This window comes from Centruroides vittatus, unplaced genomic scaffold, assembly GCF_030686945.1.
Source record: "Centruroides vittatus isolate TY-2023 unplaced genomic scaffold, ASM3068694v2 contig_436, whole genome shotgun sequence".
NCBI classification, from domain to species: Eukaryota; Metazoa; Arthropoda; class Arachnida; order Scorpiones; family Buthidae; genus Centruroides; species Centruroides vittatus.
The window spans coordinates 473,271-492,844 of NW_027122237.1; the positions used below are offsets into that span (position 1 = coordinate 473,271).

At 25.7% G+C, this 19,574-nt stretch overlaps 1 protein-coding gene across 2 annotated transcripts in view; it reads right to left on the reverse strand.

Moving 5' to 3' along the window:
* The window catches only part of retm (real-time), a 38,882-nt gene that overhangs the window by 17,155 nt on the left and 2,153 nt on the right, over positions 1-19,574 (reverse strand). For both annotated transcript variants that reach the window (XM_067272321.1, XM_067272320.1), the window contains exons 2-8: positions 11,553-11,702; positions 7,045-7,176; positions 5,832-5,960; positions 4,770-4,971; positions 3,077-3,195; positions 2,078-2,267; positions 488-576 (exon numbers count right to left, since the gene is read on the reverse strand). In XM_067272321.1, the coding sequence (XP_067128422.1) occupies positions 488-576; positions 2,078-2,267; positions 3,077-3,195; positions 4,770-4,971; positions 5,832-5,960; positions 7,045-7,176; positions 11,553-11,702 (1,011 nt within the window). The remainder of the gene's footprint in view (positions 1-487; positions 577-2,077; positions 2,268-3,076; positions 3,196-4,769; positions 4,972-5,831; positions 5,961-7,044; positions 7,177-11,552; positions 11,703-19,574) is intronic.

Here is a 19,574-nt window from a genome sequence, read left to right on the forward strand (position 1 = left end):
GTTTTGAATATATAATGAAAATTATGGTATATAATTCATAAAAAAATATAAAAATATATGACTATGTTTTCTATTTTGATACTTAAATTAGTTATATTTCAAAATTTCAATTATTAGTATTAATAATATATGCAGTTAGTTTTAGAACTCAGATAAGTAACAGTTAAAATTTTAATATTTTAAATGATGATGGAGTTCAGAACATGTTAACATTTTTAAAATATTACAATGAAATATATCTAATATTATGCCATTAGATTTTATAACATGCGAAAATATTAAAGAAAACTTTGTTTATTATAATGGCCGAACAAACTGTGTAGTCAGTGAGATGGCCATATGGCAAGGTGTTAACTTACAACTGTAGCAGATTCAGGTTCAAATCCTGATCCAAATTCCCATAATTAAAATAAGATACAAAAATAACATTTTAAAAATAATTAATATAAATAAATTCAGATATTCATGAGAATTAAAAAGTAAATACCAATTTAACTAGCCCTTCTTCTCCAATCGACTTAATGAAGCCTTTCACATCCATCTGTCCGAGACGAAGTATATACAGTGGTCTTCCATCTTTAAAAAAAAATTACAACAAATTATTTTTGCATGGTTGACTATATTAATTTAATGATAGGAATCTCAACATTTAAAAATACATAAATCGAGGTAAAAAAAAATCAGAAATAATAATGATAGGATAAAAAACAAAACACACCTTATTGACTTCCAACATTGAGTTTAATACAATAAAAACATTTTTGACTTACAGATCTTTCTCAGTGTTTTCATTGTGTTAAACCAAGTGCTGGAAGTCAGTACAGTGTTTTTTTTTGTATCTCATTGTCTCATATCCAGTTTGCTCAAAGAACATTTTACTTTAATTAGAAATAATAGCAATCAAAATTATGTTGATATTTCAAAATATATTAATTTAAAATGCAATTAGATCTAACTTACTGTTAAAGTATTTAAAACAGAAAGATATGCAATTATAATTAGTTAAAGACAAGAATGAAATCGTTATAAATCATTAAACTTAATAAAAAGATAGACTATGAAACAAAATCACACAAAAACAGCTCAATTATTGGAATACTAGCAGATAAGCCCAGCAGTGCTTGGGCAAAAAGTAACAATAGTGAAGATTAAGATTATTACATTATAGCCAATCTCACCCATTTTCACAGAATGCAAGAATTAGGTCCCCCCGTTTCCAGACTAGTTAGAGAATTTTTAGATGGATCTAAAAATATGTTCGATTTCCTGCAAAAATGTAAAAGAACCGCATCTGCACCTGTCAATCTTGCACGCCGCTTTCTCTTAACACTTCCATTGTTAAGGAATACACTTCTTTCATTCCCACATGGTACCCTACTAAAATTCAGTTAAAAACAAAAAAATTGCATCTAATATAGTACAGTAGAAGCCGAGTTCTTTAGGATAAGCCTCAATCCTCTCCCTCTTCCCCGTGGGGGAATTTCGAAAAATCCCTTCTTAGTGTACGTTCTTGTGACATACCCTAACAGTGTACCAAATTTCAACTCCTAACTGTTTGGGCTCTGCACATATTATCATCATCAACCCATCTCGATTATATATATATATATATATATATATATATAATCGAGAAATATAGGAGTTGAAATTTGGTACACTGTTATATATATATATTTCTGTTAATGAAAGACTTAAAAAAAAACCTATAGAACAACAATTTTGTGCTGCTGATGCTGTAGTCAAACACTATGTAAAAAAAATACAGCAATTAAATCTAAAAAAAAAATAAAATACTAATTATAAATTTTAATTTCAAAACTGCAGAATTCAAAATATAATGGCAACTTATTAACATTAGCATTTTCAGCTGTCACTCATTTCACAATGCTTCAAACTACCAACTCTCATAAAAGCTAATTAAGCTTTTGAATTGCTTCAAAATGAAGTGTTTTTAACATTAGTTTATCAAAAACTAAAACAAGTTTTTTATTCAATATTGTGTAGAATATAAAGATATTGCATTTTAATTGCTTTTTGAAACAAAATATCAATAATTTAACAATTTATTTTAATTTACCTATATCAAAATGATGCCAACCACCCGGAAAATATTCTTTTACAACTTTTGGCGAATTATAAGTACTTAAAATACGATCAACTTGATACTTTTTTCTCCACACTAAAGAATGACATAACATCTCTCTGGCTTTTTCTAAACTATAATCTTGAGCTTGTAGAAATCGAACAAGAGTTTGATCACTTGGAACCTGTAAAATCATTAGATTAAGTTTTAGAATAATTTTCAAAAATCTGTTTCAATTTTTTCAATAATTAATTAGGTTACTTTTTAGAAAAGACTTAAAAATTTCTAATGAGAAGATGAATCAAGAGATTCAAAACTGCTTCATTTAAACAATTCTTTTTTTTTGTTTGAATACAGAGTATTTCAATTTTCGTCTATCATAATTCATAACTTAAAATAAATTTACATGTTTATAATTTTGATCTACTAAAAGAAAACAAATAAAAGTAATCACTGAGCTAAAAATATCATTTTACATATACAAACTTTCAGTATAATGAATCAGGCAAATCAGAAAAGCTATTGAATCAATTTAGCTAAAATTTTACATAAGAATTCCTTGCTGTCTACGGATGTTTTCTTTTGGGTCTCGTTTCTAATGTAATTTTTAAAAAAATAAATGAATAAAAATAATCTTTCTTTCATTTTAAAAATGAAAAATTCTTATATTGATCCTAACATTATTAATATATTGAAAATTTACCAATTTTTATAAAATTAGTATAATACACATTTTGTAATCTTTAAACAGATTCATTGGTTTCTATTTGTAAAATTTTAAAAAATTGGCATTTGTGTTTGATAACTATGTTTTATTAATTCAAATTGATAAGTTTTTCAACAATTAGTTATAAATGATTTTTAAATTTTCATAATTCATCTTTGAAACTTAATACATTTACATAGTTTAGTATCCTTGAAAATATACAAAAAATTGTTTAAAAGTTTCTTTAAAAATAAAAAGCATTCTAAATGTAATGAAGATGGACTTACTTTTCCTTGGTGAGCTTCAGCCATCCATTTTTTTAGCTGAACAAGACATGATTCTTGAAAGGGAGTCAATTCTCCCAAACAACGTTCAATATATTCAGATTCTAACTTCAAGTTAACATCTATTAAAAAGATAATTAAATTCTATTAACAAATTTATATTAATACATTATTTACATCAAATATAGTCCATATATATATAATATATATATTTCCTAATTTTAAGGAAAGTCAATATTTTAAATTAAAATCAATACTTAACTAAAAACCCAACTTTAGAATTAACTATTTTTCAGTAATTTGTCAGAACTTCATCATACTTACAGTGTTAAGTATCTCAATTCACCTTCAGTTAATTCAAAACTTTTCAATATCAATGATAACATCCATCATGAATTACAAAACAAAATTGAAAGATGATTTCATCCTTAATTTTGTTCATTTGTTTCTAATTCCTTTAATAATAGACCTTACTGTCCAAAAGTTTTGTAAGTAATTGAAGGTAAATTGAGTTACTTAAATCTGTAAGTGTAAAAAGATTTCAACAAATCAATTAATAGTTGGTTAAAATTAATGATTATTTTAAGCATTTACTTTTCAGATTTCTTGTAATTTTGCAAGATGCAGAAAATTTAATAGTTTATTAAATTATTTTCTTTTTAACAAAAATTAAAAATAAAGTTAAAATTTTAAAATTATTTTCATTCTCAAATGTTATTTAAAAATCAGTATTTCCTTTTAACTTTTTATCCAACATTCTGATATTAAGAATTATATGCCCTCATGACCTATCAATCTTGAATTCCCTTCCAGATCATCTGCCGAATTTTATAGAATCGGTAAAGATTTAGTCCCAACAATAACTGTAGTAATTCTTTTTAAAGAATAAAAATTTCTTCATTATAACAGAATGTTCAATAATGGGACTTGTCACTCCCAATACATTTCTAGATATTTGGTCAATAGTAATTTTTAATTGTTATTTTAGCAATACTTATTCAACTAATGTAAATATGTAATGTAGATATATTATTTTTAATTGTATTGATACTAGAAATGATAATTATTATGTATGGAGGGAAATAAGAATATAATTATTGATAACTACTGCACCCATCTATCTAAAACGATGTATTTAAATTATTCTGAATGAATACCTGAAAAATTACTAGTGTGCAGTGAGATTGTAGATATGAATACTATTCACATATAAGTATTAAGTTAAAATTACAGTAGACTCTCAATCATCCAGGATCACATTAACTGGAAAGCAATTAACTAGGATGTCAAAAATGCCAATGAATGAATCATTAATTCATCTAAATTTTTTATGATTCATCCACTCTGCCCACTATTGGTTAATGGGTGAAGGAAAATAAAATACTTTGCTGAAGTGCCCATTTTATGAATAAATACAAGTAGTTATTCACATGCATTGTTCTCTTCATGTTTCTTTGAAAATTTACCTGTTCTGTTTACTGAATTTAAATAATATCAGATTAACCAGGATAATTTGATATCCTGGATAATCAAGTGTCTTAGTTTAATTTTTCAATTTTTTAATACTCATTCTAAATTTTAATTTTTTAAATTAAATGCATTAAGATAAAATTATATTTAATTATTTAATCTTCATCTTTGAAAAAACTACTACATCAAATTCTTATAAAACTGCTACTAAAATTAACTACAGTACCACTTAGTTGATGTCCTTCTTGAATTATAGAAGACTGATGAGTTATGCTACCTCTTCTATTATTCAAATCTGATTTATTTGAAGAATTAATATTTTCTGTCACATGTATTTTTGGCAATGCAGGCTTATCTTCAAAACGAGGTATGTAAGTAATTCCTTCACTGATAAGTTCATTGATGTAATATTCAATAATTTCTTTTCCCTATTAAAAAAACAAATGTGTTATTAGTTTTATATTATTAACATATGTTAAGCTTATTAATCCCACAAAAAATATTTTATGAATCATTACTGCATTTATTATCTGTATTAACTGAAACACAAACTGTTATAATTCAATTTATAATTATAAATTGAATTATAAGACGTTTTTAGAATTAGTTTATTTAAATAAAAATTTCACAAATATCTCAAATATTCAAAAACAAAACTGCATAAAAATATCCTTATAAAAATTTTTTCAGATGAAAACTTAGAAACTCAAAACTGCAAGCAATTGTTTAATATTCTAGTTTCAGCAAATTTTATTTTATAAATAACTTCAAAGCCAGATATTACAGTAGTTATATCTGGCTTTGAATGGAATTTTTATATATCTTACATTACTTTGAGATATACTTTCCATTTAGTACTTTGAAAATATTAATTTGTAATTTTGATAGGTATCAGATCTGATAATTAAACTTGATAGATTATAAAGATGAAGTAATATATTCAAGCTTAAAATACTTTATATATAGTCGATTTAAAGTCTAATATGATGTATGTTAGAAAACGTTTGCATTTAAATACTTATTACAGTATTCTCAACACACAACACATGCCAGACATCACAGAATATTTCAATCTGCGATATATGTCGGTTTGAGAACGGCTTACTGTAGACTAGAAACGTTTACAATTAAATATTTAATTAAGTATATATAGAAGTCTAGCAGTGATATAAAGTATTTTAATATCACATATGCAAGTAAGGAGTTGTAAATGTTCATTAATTAATTGAATTTTGCTTAATTCAAGAAAAAAATATAAGTTTAATAAGGAATATTTTAAAATTTTTACCTTTTTGATATTATGAGAATATTGTTTCATTGCTAATTTTTCAATAGCATTTTCAAAACCTAAAAAACTTTTCACATCTAAACTTGCAGTTTGTTCAAAGCATGTCCAATCAGGATTTTCTGGATGAACCTAAAAATAAAAACAAGTTAAAAAAGTTAAAAACTCAATTTAACTGATATTATAGAACAAACAAAATTATCATTACTTATTCATGATAATAAAAAGTTAAACACTAAACTTTAGAAAATTACTAGCATAACACTGATATAAGAACACATTTAAAAAGAAAAATATTTCTAAACACACCCAAACTAGAATTTTTTTATTTTTCTTGAAATTTATAATTCTTAACAATTTTACTTCATTACAATAAAATAAATCAATATACAAGAACAATGTTCATAAAATGAATATACATAACATGTTATGTTCAAACATTTCTCAAACTTTATACCAATATAAATATATAGAACATTAATTTTACTGTAATTAAAGAAAATAAACTTATGATGTCACTGCTCATCCAAGCCACATGGCACGGCCCATTGCAGAAGGACTTTATGACATGTATTTACTAATTTCAAAGTTTAAAAAAATGCTCCATTACATTATGTTTAAAAAATTTTAAACCTTTCAAAATAAACTTTATTACAAATGTACTTGATTTCAAAATTTCTACTAAAAGGGTAAATTTTAAAGCAAAATTGAAAGAGGAAAATCAAACCAAGCTAACAATACAGATTCTATCCTTAACTTACATAAGTATACCTAATTTACATCCTTAATATATACACATAAGTTAAAAATATAATCCATATTCTTAACTTATAAAAGCTATAAAACATGCAATTATTACTTATATATCTTAATTCTCATTCTATAAACTCCAGAATGTTAAGATCATTCTAATTCTATAAACTTGTAGAGCTTAAAATCCATCTTTTAAATTTCATCATGCATCCGAGTTTAATTTAAATTCTTTATCCAGTCTAAGCAAGTGCTAACAAAATTTGCTGTGTAAAGAAAAAATACTATTTTACATACTAAATTAAAGAAAAATAAACTTTTTAATCAATAAAAATTAAATACAATGTATGATAAAATATATAATTAACAAGATAAGAATAACATCTATAATTTAATTACATCATACACACACACACGAGTCGTTAACTAAAAAATAAATAAAAATTAACTTGAATACTAAACTTACTGAATATGTACAATTTTCGTTAATAACAACTCGTGAAGAAAAGCTTTCGTTGAATGCCTCTATTTTTAAACTTCTTTCCCGTCTATCAAGAGTATTTTTCTGAATAAAATACACAAATTCCACTCCAATAATCTAGAAAAACAAACAATTAAAACAATGTTAAATTTATATATTTTACTCATACGGTTTATGCTATAACATAATGTAATCATTTTATTTAATATTCAAAGAAACATAAATTATGTAAAATAATTATTTTGGATTATACAATATCTCAAATATTCAACTTAATCATTTTCTATACATACAATGTGATCAAAGACTAAATTAATTGCTAAGCATAAGGCTAAATTGCTAGTTGGACTAAGAAACAATTATTCTTGCTCTCTGTTAAGGGTAATTTAATTATTAAAATTTAGCTTGTCTTATAAGCAAGGATTGTGGGTTCGTGTCCCATCCTAGATCAATCTTTGCTGTCAAAATATTTTTATTTGATTAACTGAAAATTAACTTCTAGCAGAATAAATCAAATACTGAGTTTAGAAATCAAATCTTTATTTGGTTAAAGGTTTTTTTTTGGGGCTTCTGTCCCATCATCAAACCAAAAAATTCAAATCAAATTTGAATGAGAACATCCTTACATTTCTGTTAAGCATTCTGGAAGAATTTGAAAGCACTAACAGTTTATTTTTTTAAATTAGAACAGAACTTGTAGGATTTAGAATGTCTCCATCAGTTTTTAAGTCCTTGATCTCGTACCTGACCATTACTGAGAAACAAACTCTGCACAACCTCAGAGTTCACCATGATTTCAATTTTCACCACCCTAGAACTTTGAATTGGGACTACTAAATATTTATAAGGCTACTATGTGATATTATATTTCTATTTATATTAATTTAGAATATTTAATTTAATTTTTTTATATTATGTTCTATTTCTCATTAGTATTTTTATTGTTATTTTATTTTACAAAATATAATCAAAAAGTTTCCAAACTGGCTTAATATAAAAATAAAACAGTAGAAATAAATTAATGCTGGTTTTAAAAAGCAGATGAAACTGACTTTCTATAGGTGCAACAACAATCATGTAAAGCATCTATAATTCCAGAAAACTCAATTTTAAGCATGCGTTACAACATCATTTCAGCAATTTCCAATGGAAAATTTATGCAAACAACACACAGCTTTGAAGTTTTGCTTCAATTCAGGGTAAACATCCAGTGAAAGATTTTGAAATTAACAGGTGTTAATTTTCACCAGAAATTTTGTCCATTAAATCAAGATTTTACTGTATTTAAAAAGTTATTAAAGTTTAGAAGCAATTTCAATTCTAATAAGTTTCAATTTCCAACCTAGTTGCTAAGCAACCAGCAAAAGGTCGTTCAATTTAGCCGAAGGATTGGTAAATTACTAGGGAACACGTGGAGGTAGTTGGTGGACAAATTTATATTACATTAGTTATTTTTAAAAATAAAAATATGTTATAATTAACATCTCTTCATTAAAATTTAAAGTATAAAGTATTATTTTCATTTTTAATTTATGTTTAATAGGAATTAATCATTTTTTAGTAAATTTTATATTCATTCTATTTAATTTATTTCCATTTTGTATCAATGTACAAAGAGTCAGCAAATTATGTGCCATTTTGGAAAGAGATTGACAAGAAAAGTTTGGAAATCCAATAAAAAATTTTGGGAATATCCAACTCCAATGAAAAGTGGAAAATTGGGGATTGGAATTATTTTATACTTAAAATAATCATTTATCGATCAAATATAAACTTAATAGATATCAATAAAATATAAACAGTTTCTTCTAACAGACATTAATCTACAGATTTTAACAAATCTTTATTAATTTTTATGTCACTAACATCTGTAGGGAAGAAAGAACTGCCTTCATTTAATAATAAAACCCTTTAAAAATAGTAAGTCTAACAATAATAGCTTTGTCATTACCTTATACAGGATTTTATTTAAAAAGTGTAAGAGCTTGTTTAAAATTCTTTATTCATTATGAAATTTAATATTAAGAATAAAATATTCGAAATTATTCAGTTTTAATTTAGTAATTTAATACACTAAATAAAATTTTAATTAATTCTGTCAGAGCACAAAGAATTAATTATTTTAATTAAATACTGTACTAAGAATAGACACCATTCAATGAACACAATTTATGGTTATTTTTATTGAAAACATTTAATTGTTAATTGAATTCAAAAGTCACTAATCAAATGATTCGTCGGGAATGAATAAAATTCAATAAAAATATATATTTTTTTTTTATGGCTTCTACAGGAAGTTTCAAATATAAAGTACTGAATCCATAGATATAAATTAAGCAATAGTCTTTAAAATTTTAGCAATCTTTAATTAGTAGCTTCACACAAAATGTGCTTAAATCTATAATAAAAAAAAAAATAATTAGTTAAAACATTATAACAACATATCTCTATTAAAAGAAATTCAAATACAGTGGCAGGGCTACGGAGTTGGTAAAAAAACACTCGACTCCAACCCCCGATAATTTTAGTAGGCAGACTCAGACTCTGGCAAAATTAAATACCAAGTCATTTTATGGGGGGTAGAGGCACTCGTAGGGGGTACCCTACTCTTAACTCTGAAAGGAGCTTTGGGCATTTACCCAAATACTTTTATAGTTAGTATTTTTAATATTTAACTTACGTTAATATTTTTTTTGTATAAAAAAATTAATTTTTAACAAATATTTAATAAGAGGCAAAAGTGGCGATAAAATTCTACATCTACATACATTTGCACTTCAATTTCACCCTTCCAGAAGAGTTAGTCCAACTAAAAAGTGTGTGATATAGCTACTTCGGCCCCTTGTTCGGAAAAGAAGAATACGTACTTTGATCAATTAGTCTGGCTCATTCAGAATAATAGAGTACTTATTTAGAGCAGGGACAATAAAGGAATGATTCAAAAATATTTAAATTCAATTGGGTGAAAATAATTTAATTACTAAACACAAATACTACAAAGAACACTACACATTTAATAAATTAAATTGATGCATTTTGTATTTAAAATAAATGAATTATAACAAAATACAAAAAGATTTTAAAAAATTAATAAATATATAATAAATTTTCTTTCATTTAAATAAAAAAACTAAAGTAAATTTAAAATGCGGGAGTTGGAGTCAACACATCATTTCCAACTCAGACTCCTCTGGCCAGAAATTCCTCCCGACTCTGACTCCACAGCCCCGTACAGTGGAACCTCGTTTAACGAGCATAATTCGTTCCAGAATCTTACTCGTAATGCAAAACACTCGTTAAGCAAAACAGTTTTTCCTATATAAATTAATGTAAAATATGATAATGTGTTCCATGCCGAAAAAAATACTCAAATATTTTATGTATAACATTTATTCAAAGAAAATTATGCAATATACATTGTTAAGGAGCATGAACATTCTTTATCTTTTCTTCTAGTGCGGAATGAACCAACCTGGAATGCAAATTCAAATTGCAGAAAAGAAAAAAAAAAAACCACCATAGATAATATGTCTGATAAACATACCAAACAATATGCCAAATTCTTGGACTATATAAAGGCTATAATTAAATATTAGAAAATAAATCTATTGACTAGAGGTAGGCAGTTATGCTGCAATATCGTATTAAATTTAATAATTATAAATAATTAATTTTTAATTTAAACATTTTAAAAATTTAATTTGGAACTGGTCATTAAATTTAATATGAGATGGCGGCATAACTTTCTACCTCTAATCAAATTAATTAATTTCTAATACTTATTTATAGCCTATACATAGCCCAAGAATTTGGCATATCATTTGGCATGTTTATTATATAACAGGCAATGGTTGTTGATGTTTATGCATAATATGTGTGAACACAAGTTTGGAAAAATGTTTGATTACAAGTGACACTAAGATGCTAGCGGAACGAGTGCTAAACACAGACTGATGGAGCATACACACAATTGGGGATTTTCCCTCTTTTTGTCACTTATTATGCAGAACATTGCTTGTTAAGCAAGTCATTTTTTTTACAATTTGTTTCGCTTGTTATGCAAGGTGCTCATTAAAAGTGAGGTTCCACTGTATTCTCTTGCTTCATTTGGAATTTCTTAATTCTGTTCAATTTGAAAAGCTTACCTATCAGAGTAAATGTACTCTCTTTTAAATTTATACTTTAATATTAATCTGATTACTGTAATTATTAAACTAATATAGAGCATGCAGGGAATGCATCATACTCAAATATATAAATTGAAGTGTTTCTTACAATTAAATATCATATACATGCACAATACTTTTAGAATTTAACTCATTTTATTCTCAAATGTTTTGAAGATGAGAACAACAACTATTTTTAAAAGTATTTATCCTAAAGATTGAAAGTATCAAAATATTTTCCTGCAAGGAAATCCAGAATATTGGTTTACTCATAACTTAAGAATCAGTTCTACTTAACATTTATAATTAATAAATGATACTATTCACCTTTTTTAATAAATATGGTGCTTCTACGTTAAGTTTACATCGTCTCTCAATAATATAAACTGCTCCATCCTCACTTTTGTATTCTGATAATATATCACTTCCTAAGAAAACCGGAATCATTTTACATGTTGGAAATCTCTTCTCGTATGCCTAAAATAAAAATATTAAACATTAAATAAGACTAAAATTAAATACTTAGAATATTTATATAAGCATAAAATTAGAGTAATAATGAAAAATAACAATAAACTACTTTACTTTAGTCATATGATTTAAAATATAATACAAAAAATTTGAATCGTGGCAGACAATGTGATTATCAACAAAACTAATTACATTTAATTTCCTTCCTTATTTAGAGCATTATATTGTATTACTGTATTGTTATCTTGCCCATAGTACATATATACCTTTTATTCTATTTTTAAACTTAATTCTTTTCACTTTTATCATATTTTTCTCAGAAAAAAAAATTCTTAATTTATTTATGGTTTCATTCCAAAGTCACATGTATAAATTTCACATAATGTAAGCAAACTTTTGCCATAAAATGAACAAAAACAGTACATAAGTAATTTAATATCTATTTATAAATAACAAAATAAAAAGAAAAAACATAAATGTAATAATTACAAAGTACTAAAACAATAAAACAAACTGCAAATGCGAGTAATAATGCACAAACTCCCATACAGTTAAGTAAATAAACACACACTGATAACAGGGCCCAACGAAGCTGGCTACAATGCTCTATAGCTCACACATTCTATCAGTGCATCAACTAGCAGCAACATGTGCACTCCTGTGTCTAATATCACCACCTGCTATTTATCTGGAGGCTGATACAAATATAGTAGAATTCATAAAAAAAATATATATATATATATTGCAATAACTTAGATTATCAAATAATTTATTAATAAAGATGCTTTATGTCAGTAATTTGTTTGTTTAAAATTACAGATGGGACCCTTCTGGCCCCTAATAACCAGCACCCCTACTTTATTTTTATATACAGGTATCCTTCGTATAATATGACAGTCCTACAACACAGTTTTGCTCTAAAATGGTTCAAGAATTAGGGATATTCTCTGTACAACTCTACCACGGTTTGAGAATTGCAGACACCCACATACAGAAGTCACAATTTTTAAATGCAAACACTGTCATTTGATAATTTTCTTTTTATTCAAGCAAGCATGTGTATTGTCTTATATTTGCCCACAGATTTTAAAACATCAAAATTTTCAATGTTGTTTTGTGCCTTTTGCCCAGCTTTCTTAAATGAGAACTGATTATACAAATTTTTTTTCTTCCTTGTCTTAGCTTCATATTCTAGCTGTCCTATAAATCAGTCATTGGTGATAGTGCTCCAAATGAACCCCAAAAAACTGTTGTTGTATTTTGTTTTTATAGATTAAATTAAAAGTTACTACATAAGAAGATTAAATTTTTAAAAGTGGTATCTTAGGCAAAACACAAGCAAATGAAAATATCAGATTTTATTTTAAAAAAAGTAGAGGAAAAACCAAGATATTGCTGATATTTCAGATTAAGGTCAACAGGAAAGCTCAGATGACAATATTTTGTCAAAAAGAAAGCATCTTGGCTTAACTGTGTTTAGCAGCAAAGAAAAAATAAATATTAATGTGCAATATTTTTGATTATGATTGTTAGTTAATTATTGACTGCTTTAATAAACATATTTCTCTTAATTACAAAAAAGAATAGTATACTTTTGCTTTTAAAACCTAACCCATGTTTTGTACTAGTCCTTTCCTTCATATGGTATGGAATCTCATAACATGGCACTTTTTCAGAACCTAACTACCATATTGTATGGGGATATCTGTAATTAAAGTGCCAGATAGTAATGAATAGAGGATTCAATACTATTGGAGAAATATTTAGGTGTCTAAATGCAAACAAATCTGGTATAGTGACATTTCAGGGTTTGTCAGACATTTCTGTGAAAATAATTTAGTACCAAAAGTCAAAACTATGGCACTGTAAACAACAAAAAAGCAGTTTCCTTTAGATAAGCATATATTTTGTAGTCAAGTTCTAGATATAAAAGTGACTACAACTATTGAATGTCATTCTTATCAGCTATGATGACCATTGACACTACATTCTCTTGGGAGACCAATTACTTGATTCAATGAAACTGGTTGTCCAGAAATACAACCCAATCAAGAATATAAACTTATCACTTTACAAGTTTAAGTTGTTTCTACAGTTGTTGTCGAACGTTAATGAATAATGTTACAGATTCCAGTAACATTCATGCATTGTCATGACAATTGGGCATCCTATGGCACAATGTTTACAATACTGAAAAGGTTGGTGCATTGCTATTCATATAAGATCAGTCATGTAACTATAAATCCCCATGTGACATACTATGATGATTGAAATATACTGAAAGATGTTCAACACTTTTGTTGTACCCCAATTGCTATAGAGACAATGCCTTGAGTCAACCACTTTAATGCAAGATAAATCACTTCCACATATCAGTATACAGCAGTTTATACAATAGCATTTCACCAATAACAGTGATTAGATTGTGCCTTTCCTACCACTTGGCCATCTCATTCTCTGGATTTTGATCCGAGTGATTTTTGATTGAGGAGATACTTAAGTGTGGTTTATTGAGGATACAATGCAAATCTAGCAGTCTTATAATGTGAGATGCATCATAGAGGATTAATTATGGTCAGCCATTGAACTTATTGTTCATCACATTCAGAATGGAGATTACATTGAACAGTATCCTCTGCATCACTAAGGTATCTGTAGAGTACGAAAGTCTAGTACAAATAAAATGTTTGTTTGCAGCATCAAAAGTTCCATAGTGGTAAATTTTGGTACTAGTGTTTTATGGAAATGTCTTTTATATCTTCTGAAATGTTATAATCAGATTTGGTTGCATTTGGACTAAATCTCTTTCCAAACAGTATTAAATAGAGACACTTTAATTACAATCACTCAGTACATACGTATATACCAAGGTAATTTAACCTAGTACTGCAGAAGGCTACAGGCATCCCAGTCAGCATAATTAACCTGTATGGTTACATACTGCAAATTAATAGGACTGGAAGCAACAATTAAATGATAGTCCAAGTAGTAACAGTATAGCAATCAGAAATTGTTGATTCAACTCCTGCTCCAGGTCAATCTTTTCTTCCAAAATATTCTTAATTTATTAACATTAATGAAGTTGACAGCATAACTGCATATTTAGTCAAAATTACTGTTTCAATATTGAATACCTAGCCACAAAATCATTCCAAAGTAATCTGGTTTACACATACAATTGGGAGAGACTCAGAATTATTTAATTATGTTTTTACATTCTAAATAAAATATTAGCTTTATTATAGACTTATTTGTTTGAAATAATGTAACTAAGGTGAAAACTAGCTTACATTAATTTTTTGTTTCTATATTAAATAATTAATGCAGGAAATAAATAATTTTGAAGAATGACAATGTAAAGAAATTTTATTTTGTAATAACTAAAATATTGTATTATGAAGTTTGCATTTAGAAGAAATGTAGAAAATAAACTAAATTAGTTCTACACACTGTTCGGGTTTATCTTTAGCTTAAAATGTTGCAGTGACTAACGGAAAATAAAGTAAAATGTGAAACTGCCAAAGAATATGAAGTACTGCATTACCAAACAATAGAAACCTGCAGAAATTAATTTTCAAAATTGGATAATTTGAAATTTTAGAATTCTTCTGGAATCTGAATTAAAACAATTCAATTGTATGTAGTTATATATGTTGCTTAAACACACACACACACAATGTATATATTGTATATGAATAGTGTTTTATCTTGGGTTACTCTGCATTTTCTGCTGAATGCAAACTCTTCATAATACAATATATAAGTAACAATATCTAAAACAATGTTTTTAACATTGTCATTCTTCAAAATTGTTTATTCTCTACATTATTTTTTAATACAGAAACAAAAAAATTAGGGTAAAAATTACTATTGCATTATTTTGAATAAGTTTATTATATAGGCTACTTTTTATTTATTCATCAAGCTAATATTTTGTATAATGTCAAAATGTTTATATATAACTGAAATTTTTTTTAAATTTTGCTATATTTTTAGTTTCAAATAGCAGATTTTATTTAGAGAATGTTTATAAATAATAGAATGATAGCAGTGCTTGAAACTTAAGAACATTACAGTTTCAGAGCACATAAATGTAAATCATTATGTCATGTCATCTTTAATATTTGATAAATTCTAGTGGCAGGTTTAAAGATTCATCGTACTGTAACGAAAGTTTACTTATAATGATGCATTGTATCTAATTTTCTAATATTCTACAACTATAAAAGCCTACAGATGGCAACCTCGGAAGAGATCATTTTGCCTGGCAGTTTTGTCATTGATGGAATGGAAAGTTTATTTATCTAAACTATATTTAAAATTGTTTGAATACACTAAAGGTAAAATGACATTGTCAAGAAATACATTGCCAACAGTTTTCTTATGTAAACTTTTTATTTGCTTAGAATACGAGCAGTGCTGGAAGTTTCAACAATAAAATCCAAAGATAAGATTCTAATAATCCAGAGTATTTTTATAAGAATATTTCGTCAAATGTTATAGAATTTTGATAATTTTTCTATTATTACTGTGCAGAAGATAAATTCAGAAATGTTACTTTCAAAATAAAATTCCAAATAATTTAGAGTACTAAATACACGAAACCGAGAAAGCAATTATAATAATTACATCGTTAACAATATTAATGATAAATCTACTTCCTTATATAAATTTAGGTAAAGATACTTGTTAATCTTCACATTATATTACACGTTGACAATTAAATAGACTATCACTGCTTCTTTTTGTTACCAAAGTTTATTTAAAGAACAGTTTTCAACTGGATTGAGCCATCCTCACTTTAAACATATAAATTTGCACTTTTGTTGTTATAATAAAGATATTTTTCCAAAACTAAATTCTATAATTAGCCTTAAATATTGAATAATTAAGGCTAAATTAAACAGTTATAAATGCAAAATTTAATATATTTATTATTAAGTATTAAGAAAGTTCATTAATTTACATATTGAATATGTAAACTAAATATGTACAAAAAGACATTTATACTTTGGATAATCTTTTACAATATAACAACTGAAATTAGCACCATGATTAAATGACATGACAAATTGCTCAGCAAGTTATACAAAATATAACCAAATCAATGAATACATTATTTTACGTAACACAGAATTTATCTTTCAATAATGAAAAAAAAAAGCACATTCAGATTATAAATTATTTACAGTGTCATTTGAAAGTAAAGTAAAATTAATCCAATAAACAAAAACTTTGAAACTATTTTAAAAAAAAACACACAATTGATAAGTCAATAAGACACATTGATTGAAGAGTGACTGTCTGATTTTCTCAGAATACAATGAATATCAGATAACACAGCATAAAAGAATATATACATTAAAAAAACAATTTATAAGAATGAAAGAATGATAAATACGTAGAAGTCATTCTGTGGGTTGAATGTGTACAGTAACTGCGTAGGACTAGACAAGAATTTCGAATTGCGTAAAAAGTTAAGGAATACACGAAGCTTTTTTTTAATATCCTTTACAAAGTAGCTTATGTAAATATTAAAAAGCAACCTTTTCAGAAATTTTACTTCCTTATATAAATTTATCAATTTGATAAAACTGTCATACAGCTGTAAGAACAAACTGACAATAGTTAGTTACACTTACATACACAACATTATAGTCATAAATTTTGCATTAATGATTTAAACAAATGAACTAATGTTTATATGTTAAACACATGAATTATTTTGTTATGATTTGTAATCTATTTAGCTGTGAAATTCTTAACTTATAATATAGTATAAAAGAGCAGTAAATGATTTGAATAATTAAATTGTATAAAGAAAAGAAAATTCTAAAACATTTTTGTTAAAATAAAAATTAGGCTAAAGAAAAAATCAATCGTAGCAAATTATAACCTGATAGGCAGTTAAGTTCAATACAACTGCAGTAAAACTTAGATATAATGGATTTTCTCCAGGAAACACCACAGAAAAATTTGTTGAAAGAAACTTATGTAAGAATTGGTAATATGGAAGTTTTGGTTGTATGTAAACACTGAAATTCAAACAAATACTAAGAAATTTCAAGGAATATATTTAGAAAAACTAAATTAACTAAATTATTATCTGCAAATGGAAAACATGCTAAATTATCAGGCTATAATAGTGTTTTTTTTATAACAACTTATTATAAATTCTATTAAACTATTTGTAAATAGAAGTTTCTTGATAAAGATAAGACTTTATTTTTAAAATACAACAGAACCCCAATTATCTGAAGTAAACACGATACTTTTCTTATACTGTAATTCATAAAAGTTCAAAATGGTAACATATATTACAAAATAAGTTGTTTGTTACCTTTTATCATTTAGCTTCAATTCGAGATAAACCGTCACTTTTTGATACGAAAAAAATTCCATAAATTATGAAACTACTAAAATTTATATTTTTTTTTTCCCTGAAAGTATAAAAATAATAGTGTATATTTTTTTTTTAAGTTTTGTACTGAGAAAATTTAGTTTCTTATTTTAATTTGGATCGTACCAGTATATTAAATATATATTACAAATAAAATCTTTTTCTTAAAATTGAGTTGTAAATATATCAGTTATTTGATGTAAAAATAAAAATTTTTCTTTGTCATTTATATATATATACATACAGTATATATAAATTTAACTAGAACATAAAACTGACTTTGTACTTCATCTATTAAATTTAAAATAATTTGATATTTATGTCTATAAGAAGCAATAATTAATTTTAATATGAACTACAAATTTCATTTGTTTTAAACGTCTTTTTGAATAAAATAGAAAACATTTATATCTCAGAAAATGAGTAAAATTGCTTTTCCTATTAAATAAAATGATACTAAATATAGAATAAATAAGAATAGTAAGGTATATAATTACAATAAATTACCTATATTCTAATTTAACTTAGTACAGACTATTTTTATCATTAAAAAAAATAAATTTACTTAATCCTATATTCTTTTTATTCTCTACAGATCAGTAATTTTTGTTTACAAATATCATTAATGTCAAAATGTTTTTAGGTTCTTTGCTCCCAACAGTAATTATTATTAATAAGCAAAAAAAAAATATTTCATTGATTTTTGTATAATTTACACATTTAGAGATTCCCTAATAAAAAAATAGTAATTTTAACTGAAGTTTTAGCATTGAATTAAAACATTTAATAATTTACTTAACTATATTAAAATATTGAGAGAGCATGTTATAAATACATATACATTTGTTTCAGATCAATTGTTAATCATTTGCATGCGCAGTATATTCAACTAGAAACTCTCGAACATTTTCTTCACTATTAACATTATTATCCATTACCTTCATGGTTCAAAAATATTACAGTGTCCTGCAATGTTGGAATTTAGTCAACACATTACTTAAATTTGTAATAAACGGTCTATTCTCATGACAATATCATGATTACTTGTAAGTTCTTTCATATTATATTTATATAAAATATATTTTTAGACTAACTGATCTTGACTATCTGATTTTAAAAATGGTGACTTTTTACTACTATATATGCATACACACATGCATTAATACAATACAAAGTTTATTGTTCATAAACAAAGTTCTCTTATAAAGGGACACACTGTCATTTTTCCTAGGCTCCCAAAATAATAAATAAAAACAAAATATTGGTCTTTAATATCAAACTGGAAATCATGGCTTTAAAATTAATGCCAAACGATTGCCGGATTAGGTCGGACTATATTTGTTTAAAATTAATTTTAACTTCACTTTTATGAATTATAATTAGATCGACTTATGAACCTATTCCATTGGCTTAAATGTATCTTCATGAGAATGTTTGACTTATAAATAACTCTTATTAACTATGCTTAAATCTGTTTT